This window comes from Sphaeramia orbicularis, chromosome 15 (genome assembly GCF_902148855.1).
Source record: "Sphaeramia orbicularis chromosome 15, fSphaOr1.1, whole genome shotgun sequence".
NCBI lineage: Eukaryota > Metazoa > Chordata > Actinopteri > Kurtiformes > Apogonidae > Sphaeramia > Sphaeramia orbicularis.
Window position 1 is genome coordinate 43044759 of NC_043971.1, and position 11965 is coordinate 43056723.

General features: G+C 36.9%; 1 protein-coding gene across 1 annotated transcript; it reads right to left on the reverse strand.

Annotated features, from left to right (window-relative positions):
* Window positions 1-6482: 6482 nt before the first annotated feature.
* On the reverse strand, window positions 6483-8090 carry LOC115433894 (uncharacterized). Its single transcript, XM_030155452.1, has 5 exons — window positions 8008-8090; window positions 7630-7714; window positions 7341-7433; window positions 7002-7261; window positions 6483-6675 (listed from the first exon to the last, which is right to left on the reverse strand). The coding sequence occupies exons 1-5, from the start codon at window positions 8088-8090 to the stop codon at window positions 6483-6485; spliced, it is 714 nt and encodes a 237-aa protein (XP_030011312.1).
* Between the last annotated feature and the right edge of the window lie 3875 nt (window positions 8091-11965).

Here is an 11965-nt window from a genome sequence, read left to right on the forward strand (position 1 = left end):
CCTCAACATGTTTTGCAGCTCAGAGTTCTCCTGAGGGTGAGCTGCTTCGATATGTTAATTTGCTGGATGTAGAATTGAAACTGCAATGAAAGTATCAATCTCATCACGCTAATATTGATCTGATACGATACTCACCTTGGTATTGATACTATTGTTATTTAGACTGATACGCCCAGCCCTATTTTTACTGGTATGACTGGGAATATGGGGTGATTTAGAAATGAACATGTCTGTTTCATGTAGCACTGTCGCGTAGGATAGAAGGCAAAATCTGTTTTTTTACTCAGATTTACACACCATTACCCCCTGGATCTGTCAGGGATAGGCCACAACTCATAGGTCACCATTTCTAGAAAAGATAAAAAGATACTGGTTTCTTTACAATGCTATGATTCCATCACAACAGCTTTTGAGATGTTTAAAACTCCTTTAGCCCTATCAGCCTGCTGGAAGGCCGAAAAAATTATATTAATATTCTTCTACTATAAAAATATAATAAATCAGGACAATGGATGTTTTTTCAACTTTTGCTCAAAGTTTAGACCCTAATGTTGATAAAAGTACATCAAAAGTGTATTTTAGTGCAAACTTTAATGTTCAAACATGATTTTTAATCTTTGTGGGGCGAAATATACGCTATTAAAAATCTCCAACACGAACAATTAATTTATGCATATCATCGTCAATCCAGCCAAAAAAAAAAAAACAGGCGAGGATAAAAAATTCCAATTTCTCTTTTAGTTTGTTACAGTTTATTCAGCCATAGTAATAGCTACAATATTTTAGATTATGGGAATAGATTCTGTGAAGTCTCTAAATGTCCATAGACACCAAGAACATCCATATGAACCTGATTATTGTGAAGTAATTCTTCATTTACTTTAGGTATGTCTTTTTAGGCGTTTTTCCCCTGAAAATATGGTCAGGGTTTAACAGGTTTCCTCATTCACTGAATACCCATGCTGTCACAACATGAGCATCTTGAATTTGCAACCAAAAAACTTACACTCACCAAAGCACCTTCCATAAATAAACCTGGAAATAGGCTGGAATAATGTGTGGAGGAAAGTAAAAATGTTTCAAATGGCTCCAAATGACAGAGATATTGATTTGCTTTAGACTAATATTACCCTAGGACCTCTGAGTTTACAGAACTCAAGTAGGTAATTCCAGGTCTAATTTTTACAAATTGCAAACACAGTAGATTTGCACAAGGTTATGATCACAGACGATCTCTGCAATTATTATAAATTACCAGAGGTCCACAGTTAATATTAGTCCTGTGTGAAGGGGCTTAATTGTACATACTTTGCTGCTGATTAGTGCTAAAATGTGCCTCCTAGTGTCATAATAAGAAAGTCACTCAGCTGTAACTCATTGAGAAAATGGTTTATTTGCTGAAAACTTCAGATGAATGAAAATCAACTAATTACATTTTTTCTTTATATTTTTTCCACTATATGGTATCTCTATAGTTTTATATTGCATGGTTAGATAGGGGGTATAGAGGGAATTTCCTCATGTCATTAAACTTCAAGTATTTCTAATAACAGCAATACTGGGTATGCAAAAAAAACCCTAAACTATTTCCCTCTTTTTGAACTGTGAAAAACAGAATCTCAAAAGGGTTATACATACTATTGATACTGCAACTTTCAACTCAGTTAGGACTCCCAAAACTGTCAATGAATCAGTGCTGAATGGTGAAAAGAACAATGGTACTTCTAGTTTTAATCACTTTCTTCGATTCTTAAAGGAGTGATATTTTGCTTTTCAAAATTAAATTATGTACAGTGATCCCTTATTTTTTGCGGTATGGGGACCGGCGCCCCCAGCGAAAATCGAAAATCCGTGAACTGGAGCCAGAGCCCCCGAGCCTATCCTAGCCCTAGGTACATGTATGTATGTATCTATAAGTAGTATATAAGTACTGCAAATGTAATAATTATGAAATAAATGAGATATATATATATATATAAAAGAAAACAATGATTAGTACATGTATACATGCACATATATAGATCGGATACATGTACATGTACGCACTGTAAAACATCTGAAAGAAAAGAATGTAGAAAGTAAACAAAACACACACACACACGTGCATACGTACTAACAGCTGATACGTACTCTTTCCTCTCTTCATTCGTGACGCTTATCCATCGTATACGTACACACGAACACACGCACATCTACTCCCAGCTCTCTTTTCCTCTCATACGCACAAGAAACGAATCAGTTCTCTCTCTCTCTCTCTCTCTTTGGTCTCGAGCATCAACACACACAAACACACGTACATGCATGAACTGACATTTCTACATTCTCTCTCTCTCTCTCTCTCTCTCTCTCTCTCTGGCAGCTGTGGCCTCTCGTCTGCTGTGGGGTGGATTTTCGCAGAATTTCCGCAATTTTTTTCTTGATTTTTTGATGAATATTTCTGAAAAATCCGCAAATAACTAAAACCGCGGAACTTAAAGCGCAAATTGGCAAGGGATCACTGTATTTTAAAACATTTCCCTGTGGTCTACATAAACTCTAAATGCTCTGCTTTGGTCTAAATTCTTCATTAATTCAACTCCACAGGTCCATCTTCAACCGTTTTTTTGAGTAATGACACCAGAAAGGTTGTTTTGAGCGTTGGCCCTTTAAATGCAGATAACCCCACCCCCTCCAGGTTGTTGGCTGTGCTGCTCTGTCCCGTTCAGCCACTTGTGTTCATTAATACAACCAACAACTGAACATTTTAGGTAATTGGCTCGAAGTTTGAACATATTTTCAGTATGGACTACAACCGCTGCTACTGATAAACAAATACGGCATACTCTGAGAAATGTTTGTATGAAGTCTTATATGTGCAATTGTCGTGATGTAACTAGTTATAAAACGTAATAAATTAAGAAGGGATTGAAACAGGTTGTAGAAGTCCACTCAATTTTTGCCAAAATGAATATAAAGATATCTTTGCAGCCCCTGGAGAATTAAATTCAAACTTTTTGAACTATTAGGGTCCAAATACACAAATAAATGTACCAAAGACTAATAAAAGTGGGTTAGTAAAATATAACCCCTTTAAAGTTGTGTCTTACTGGTTCTCATCTGGTCACTTTCAGACATTTTGATCAGAGGCCAGTGGTGTTAGTTTTCATCACCATGGGAGACCAGCAGAGTGACTCACTACTGCCTCTAGTGGTCACATTGTCCATCCACGTAAATATATTCAGTTCATTTATCTACAATCCAGTACACTAATATCTTTGACGTAACTTCTGGACTCTTTATTCTAATATTTGAAAGTGGAAGTAATACACTGAATCCCCTTGAATCATGATGCAAGATTATAGTTACTGTTACTCACAAAAGGTAAGACATACTGTCACAGAAAAAAAAAAAAAAAATTAGAACCACCCTTGTTTTCTTCAGTTTCTTGTTCATTTTAATGCCTGGTACAACTAAAGGTACATTTGTTTGGACAAATATAATGATATCAACAAAAATAGTTCATGAGAGTTAAATTTCAGAGCTGATATCTAGACATTTTCCATGTTTTCTTGATAATAACCACAATCACTTCAGTTCTTACATCAATATCTATGGCATTGTACTGACAATAACAGTGCTTTTAGACATTCCATGTTTTTTTTTTCTGTCTGTTTTAGTCACATGATACACACAGGAGTTAGCACTTGATTGCATATCCATTGTTTTTGATGACTTTTGATGGTCTAATAATTTTTTCTGCAACTGTACATACATACAACATAATCTGTTGGTGAATTCACAGATGGAGTGCATGGTCATAAAGAGTGTTTGGGAAAAGACCTTTAAGACCTACAACTCTTATTTTAATATGTGTGTGTTTTTATATTTTTGGGTTTTATGTGTTGTTTTCTTACTTGCTGTTTTTAATCACCTTTTACATGTTTCTTTTACAATGTTTTAAATGTGTTTCTTTTTCCCGTGTCGTTGTATTTCAATGTCCTGTGTGAAGCACCTTGAATATCCTTGTTGCTGAAATGTGCTATACAAATAAACTTGCCTTGCCTTACAGCTGTTTTTGTTATGACTTTCAAATGAACTTTTAAGGTTAGTATCATCATTTACTATGATATTCTCCACATTTTTCAGTTCATTCAAATTCAATTCAATTAAAAGATTATTATATCAGAACAGAGAAAAAAATAAAAAAATAATTTTTCAGCAAAATATATCATTAATTCAACGTAAAAACAAATGTCTACAACCGCTGTCATTGGTCGAACTGTGTGTTTTATGAGTGAACCAATGTTGAAGGAGATGACGGTGTTTCCATGTTCACTATTGGAGCCTCTGAACGTCCAAATGGGTCATATCTTAAGACGATGTAAAGCTAAGAAACAGCATCTACCTGAATTATTTCAATATATTGATAGGATTCATGGTTTAGAAGTTAATAAACATTTTCTGTCAGTAGATGCTGTTTGTTGGCAGCAGCTGTTCAGGTCTTTAAGAGTTAAATAAGCACATACACAATCTTATTTTGTCTTTATTATCAACATTTTTTGCGACATTTGTACAGAGTTCATTATAGGGACTGCCACACAGCTGTAGGAAACAGGCTGCACTGTTTGTTTGGTTTAGTCCGACATATTTGTTTCAGGACACGGCCTTTGTGTTTTAGAAATCATTACCGAACACAGAAAGCACAAAATATTTTTCCAGTGCATTGTTTTCAGACTTTTTTGCTGCTTGTTTGTATTTACATTTACATTCCTTTTTGTCCTTAAGTCACTGTGTTTCCTGTGAAGAGTTCTAAACTTTTGAACTGCTTTACTCTTTGTATAAGGATTCAAACATAAAGAGAAACTCCGCATTATTAACTTGAACAAACAACTTGCTGCTTTGTTTATTATCTACACATCGGATGAAATAATATAAATGATTCATGCATATATTGTTTTAGAAATATAGCAGCTTTAACACACGACCGTTGTAAATTTCATATCTTGTTTATGATAATGTGAGTTTTTATATGCAGTCTCAGAAGTTTAGAGTGGGTTCTTCATCATAGCATTGTTCAGAAAGATGCAGGTAATGACTTCCCTTGTGTATTGACCTGAAGTAACATTTAATCTACCAATACATCAAAAGACTATGAACAAAAACCAAGAATACAAATAGTGCTTTGTGGTCCCCAATTTTTTTGTCTGACTGTTGAGAGTTTTAATGTCACACTTTAATTATTACTTGAAAAGAAAAGATAGGGATTGAACTTTGAGTGACATCTATGATTTGGAGTGACATTGAGTGCCACAGTGTAAATACAACATCACTTACTGCAACCCCTCCCACAACAGGTTGGTTCCTCACTCTATAACACAGGCGTCAAAACATGCGGCCCGGGGGCGAAATCCGTCCCGCCAAAGGGTTCAATCTGACCCGTAGGATGAATTTGTGAAATGCAAAAATTACACTGAAGTTATTAACAATCAAGAATGTTAAAATCATTTTTGCTCATTTCAGTCTAAAGTGGGTCAGACCAATAAAATACTATCATAATAATTTAAAAATAATGAAAACTGTAAATTTGGCTCTTTGTTTTAGTGTAAAAAAAGTAAAATTACACAAAAATCTTCACATTTACAGACTAGCCTTTTTACAAAAAATGTGAATATCTGAAATGTCTTAAGAGAAGTATGTGGCATTTTAATAATATTCTCCTTGTTATTCAATGTTTTGTGTATTTGTAGATCCACTGTGATCTCTACATTGTGATTCGCATGCATAAATGATAAACTAAGGTGTAGTATTGTTAACATTTCACTTATTTTACTGAAGAATTTTCAGGTTGTTCATATTTGTTCATGTTATGTTCAAGTACAATTCGTAGATGTAAACGTTTTCATTACGGAATTTACTTTTTTCCACTTGTAATGGCAAAATTACTTATATTCATATATATTCATATTTCATATTGGTATTTCAGATATATTCATGTCACTGTGTATTATAGAGCAGTTTGGACCTCTTTTGTGTTGTGTCCACAGTAGAAGGCCAAACCAACATTTCTCACAGGGGTCTAATATCTAAGTTCCTGACACTAACCAAAACACTTTCCACACATCATAATTTTCTCATGGGAGACAGAAGACTACAGGATGATTTTGTATTTTTGGGTTCAGACCGTCTCAGTCTTTTGTCTGAGGGGTATCTCTTTCTATGGAGCTCCAAATAAAGGGATTTCTTTGACACTGAACGTTTGAACTTATCCTTCTCTATTATAGATGTGGCAGTAAGTGGGGAAATCAAATTACCAAGTTGTCCGACAACGCCACCCAGGGGAATTTCTCCCCTGGGAAAATTGTACAAATAATCAAAGTTAACTAGCAAGGTCACAGGTTCGTAATGATCCACCCGGGAGAGATAATGTTTAGTTAAAGAAAGATTTTATTTAACAAAAATGATTCAACAATTAAAAAAACTAAAATGTCGCAAACACCAGGCCTTCAGCCAACACTCAGGCTGACAAAAACAAAATAATGGAGGACAGGGCTGAGACTGACCACCGCAACAGGAAACCAAAAATAAGGGGAAGGGTCCACCACCACACCTGTGACATGACGCACAAAAAAAAAAAGAACACAAGGAAACCGTGAAAACGCCACCACCAGGTTGGACTGCCGCTCAGGTACCCAGCACCTGTACCACAAAGAAAAAGGAGAAACAACCATTAATAAAACAGCCTGAGTGCCTAGGTCACTGGTGGCCGACAGTAAACGATTAAAACTCACACACACACACACACACACACACACACACACACACACACACACACACACACACTCACACACATCCATCCAACATCTGATTAACTCAAAATATTGAAAACCATGAAAAATACAATTTCCTTAAAATAGTTTCACAAATGAACATGAACAAAGGAAATTGTAAAAATAAATCTAAGCAATCAAGAAACTATAAAAGACACATAGAAGAAACCATCTATGCCCGCCCCCCCCCCCCACCGGTAGAAGATCAGGTCCGGAAAGACGAGCAGGAGCCGGACCGTCCGGAGAAGGGGAGGGGACACGAGCCAAGGTCCGCGGGCGAAACACTCGGGCCGAACCCGACTTGGCCAATACAGCACCGGACAGAGACGATATCCAGTGTCCAATGTAGCACAACAGCCAAACCAGAACAGCAAGGCCAGAAACGGGACAGCAAAGCCAAAACAGCAACAGTCAATGAGTGTGGTGGCTGATGACAGGCCACCACTTACTGCAACCTTTAAATTAACAAAAGAAAACACTAATTAATAAATGCAAAATACTAAATTAAAGAGAATGATGCACATACGTACATACCACTGGTGCAGCGTCACAGAGAACAGGAGGAGGAGAGCCGCAGTTTCCTGCAGCCGACACTGCAGGAAACACACAGCAGCAATCAGCTGAGAGCTAAGCTACAGTCTGATAGAATGGCAGACAACGCCGACTCACCAAGCAGACCACGCTACTTCCCACCAAACCTCCGGCGGGGTGATCTGTCCCCCCTACACCGTCTGTAGTCACACTAAAAAAACACACCGGTGTCACCAATGCGCACGTTGTGCGCACACAGCGAAAAAGAAAAGAGAGAGAGCGGCCACACTACCTGACGGTTGAATGTTGCGATGCCCACCGCAAACAAAGGGCTCCGCCACGCCGAGCTGCAGTCACCGCCACGCTGGCTCAAAGGACTGGAGGGAGAGGGTCAGGTGTGACCACTCACCTGATTATAAAGGCGCATCTGGCACCGCCCCACAATTAAGGTACGGCACTGCGCAGTGGCAAGGAGGGAGGCCGCCTCCGGCTACATCGACAAATTAGTAGAGTAATATTTTTTCCATAACACACTCAAAAGTTCTTATCCTATTATTTATATTATTTTACTGGTCCGGCCCCCTTTATGTCATGTTAGGCTGAATGTGACCCCTGAACTAAAATGAGTTTGACACCCCCGCTCTATAAGAAGGGCCAGAACCGTTTCTACTTCCTGAGGTTGCTGAGGTGATTCAACATCTGCCGGATAATGCTCATAATTTTCTTTGTGGCCATGTCCACACGAAACTGCATCTTTTCCTGTGTGATCTTTTTCTTTGTCGTTTTCGAAAAAGTGCTCCGTAATCACGGAGTTGTTTCAGGAAATATCTGCATCCACATGAAACCACTGAAAACGACTGAAAATGATGTAGTACAAATGCCAGGACTGTATGTGGCGTTGTAATGGTCTCGCAAAAAACAAGCATGGAGCATGTGCATAAAGCTTGCACGCTGTTTACAAACCATAGACTACAGAAGAACAAGGAGAAGAATAACAACAGCAACTCTCTGTGGTTGATCCAAGAACATGTAATGAATATTGTTAGCTATGGTTGTTTGTTGCTGATTGTAATGAAAGAGTAGCCAAAGATTTTGATTCAATATTTCCAATAAGCTCATTAGCTGTTGTAGCACAAGCACTATTCTGTAGTCTGCTGTTGTTGTTGTGAAGTGGTATCTTGGTTCCGGGGTGAAAGGTTAGAGCAGGGGTGTCAAACTCATTTTAGTTCAGGGGCCACATTCACCCCAATAAGATCTCAAGTGGGCCGGACCTGAAATAATAACAGTGACAAAAGTAAAATTAAATGATGTCAGTGTTTACATCTATAAAGTTTCCTTAAAAATCTGAATAACATGGACAACTTGAAATGTGTCAAGAAAAACAGGTGCAATTTTAACAATATTCTGCCTCAGTTTATCATTTACATGTGTGCTTTACAACTTACTTTACAATTACAAAACACAAAATATTTACTAGCAGGCAGAATATTGGTAATATTGCACTTAAATCTCTTAAGACATTTCAGATTGTTCATATTTATTCAGGTTATTCACATTTTTTGAAAAAGGAAAGTTTGTCGATGTAAACATTTTCGTGTAATTTTACTTTTTTACGCTAAAACAACGAGAAAATTTGCGGTTGTCATTATTTATAGGTTACTACGATAGTATTTTACTGGACTGACCCACTTGAGATTATATTTGTCTGTATGTGGAGCCTGAATTAAAATGATTTTGACACCATTGATTGTTAATATCTTAGTGTAATTTTTGCATTTCACAAATTCATCCCAAGGGCCGAACTGGACCCTTTGGCGGGCCAGATTTGGCCTCCGGGCCGCATGTTTGACACCTGTGGGTTAGAGAAATGGGGCTATGACATAATCGTTTTAGAAACATTGTGATTTGGTTGTACAGACAAAGATGCAAAACCGGCCTTTTCAAACATATGTGTTCTGAGACCCAGTTTCAAACAGCTGCGGTTTCAGTGACTGAAAACATTGGTTTGGTGTGGATGAAAGGCCTATCCGATACAAAACGTTGGCGGATACGACTGAAACTGTCTTCGTATGGACAGGGCCTGAGTCTTTTGTGGTCAGTGCCATCCTCTGTGCTGTTGCATGCTGGGGCAGCAGGCTGAGGGTCACCGATGCCAATGGACTCAATAAGCTGATCCGCAAGGTCAGTAATGTTATGGGAGTGGAGCTGGACTCTCTGACGGCAGTGTCATGGAAGCGAATGATGTCCAAGATCAAGACAATACTGGACAACTCCACTCACCCACTCCATGACAGGCTGGTCAGTCACAGGAGCACGTTCAGCAAGAGACTGATTCCACCCAAATGCCCCACTGAACCACACAGGAAATCACTCCTGCCTGTGGCCATCAGACTGTTAATATTATTGCTGTTACTGTTAATGCATTACAAAATTACTAATGTCTACCAAAATATTGGTCCTATCACCTTGCTGTTCTCGCTAGTCACTTCCTTGACCAAAAATATATAAGTATGCCAAACTGGAGCAGTCAGCTCTTTCTGGATTTTGTGTGATGCCCAAGACACACACACACACGCACGCACGCACACATACACGCACGCGCACACACACACACAGGGTCCACTTCTCTTTTATAATATGGGATATTTCTTTAACCCTTTCATTCAGGAATTATGAGAACATTAATCAAGATTTTTTTTCTTTATTCCTCTTTGGTCATTAAAAAAACAATACGATTAATTTTTTTTTTTTTTTCTATGAAGCTATTTTTCATGGAGTTGCAAAAATGTCCACTCAGCTGGACACCATGTGTTTAATTTTTGATGCAAAGAAACATGTTTTTACTGATATACTGTGTGAAAACTATGAAATAAAAACAATAAATGCTGCTAATTTGATGTTTACTCACATTTTAACATACACTACAAACAAAAAGTTATGGATATTTTTAATTTTTGGGCTGTTTTTTTCAGTTGGGATTCTTGCACAATGCTGTTTACTTTTTTTGTGTGTGAACTGAATTGAAACACATTTTTATGACCAGACATAGTTTTATTTACAAATGGCAAAAATGACCCAAAAAAAAGACAAAAAAAAAAAAAAAAAAAAAAAGTAGCCATAACTTTTTGTTTGTAGTGTACTCTAATACTAGTCATTACTCACTTCATGGACATAATATGCCCAAAAAAAAACAAAAAAAAAAACTTTTGTTGTTAATTACAGTGTAACAACAATAACAAGGAATTGGTTTACACTCGAACATGTTAGATCGGGTTTATCAAGAACAGTAAAGTTACAGTAATGTTTTCAATTGCAGTGTATGGGATGATGCATAAGTGTCCACTGTGTCGGCTGATATGAAACTAAAACAAAACCCATGAATATACAAGAGAACAGCTGTAGAATAACTGTCCACTGTAATGACCACTATGCATGAAAGGGTTCATTATTGTTCTGATAATATATTTGATAATATTAATACATACATACTGTACATTGATAATATTGTTCAAATTGCTGTTCTAATGTTGTGTCTTAATAGCGTGTTTTAATATTTATATTTGGTATATTCAGAGCTATGTACATGTTTGTATATTTAGAGCTTTATATATGTTTTTTTCCCTTTTTTTTTATTGTGTTGATAATTTCTTTCTTGCTACTTTTATAATACTTGAGTGACGGTAATACCCAATAATTTCCCCCCGGGATTATTAAAGTATTCTGATCTAATCTGATTAACTCTGTCTTTAACCCTTTCATGCATAGTGGTCACTACAGTGGACACCTATTCTCCAGCTGTTCTCTTCTATGTTCATGAGTTTAGTTCCATGTCCTCCTGAGACCCAGCAATGCATTTTTGTCCTCTGTAGGGGACAAAAGTTTGCCAGTTTTACAAAAAAAAAAATGCTGTTCATTGCAAAGGACATTCCATTAAAAAAATAAATAAATGATTTTAAAAATTTATCTGAAAAACTGTTGCATCATGCAGTTTCTAATCAAGATGACTATTTAATGTAAAAAAGCTAAAAATGTTCACTTTCCTAGGTCTCAGGAGGATATCAGCCAACACAGTGATGCTCATGCATCATCTACACTGATATTCAGACCACTTCTTTAATTTTGCTGTTCTTGATAAGCCTGATCTGCACTAACTTGTTTGAGTGTAAATCAACAGCTAATTTTCTTAAACAAAAAGTTTTATTTTTTATTTTATGTATTATCTCCATGAAATGAGTAAAAACTAGTATTAGAGTATAATAAAATTTTTCATTTTTTTTCAAGCCTAAAGTAGAATAAAACACTCTGGAAAAAAATCTTGATTAAGGTTCTCATAATTCATGCATGAAAGGGTTAAACCTGTGGCAAGAGCGAATATGCTCAGCTCGGTTTGAGTCAAATAGTCTATTCTGAAATTGAATGAGGAAAAAACTGAAATCCTGCTTGTTGGCCCAAAAGCAAAAAGGGAAATGCTGATGAATAGGATGGGCAAACTCACTTCCTGGATCAAACCAGAAGTGACAAGTCTGGGAGTCATTATAGACTCAGACTTAAACTTTAAGTCCCACATAAAGAAAGTCACTAAAACGTCATTCTTCCACCTCAGAAACATAGCCAAAGTAATACCGGTT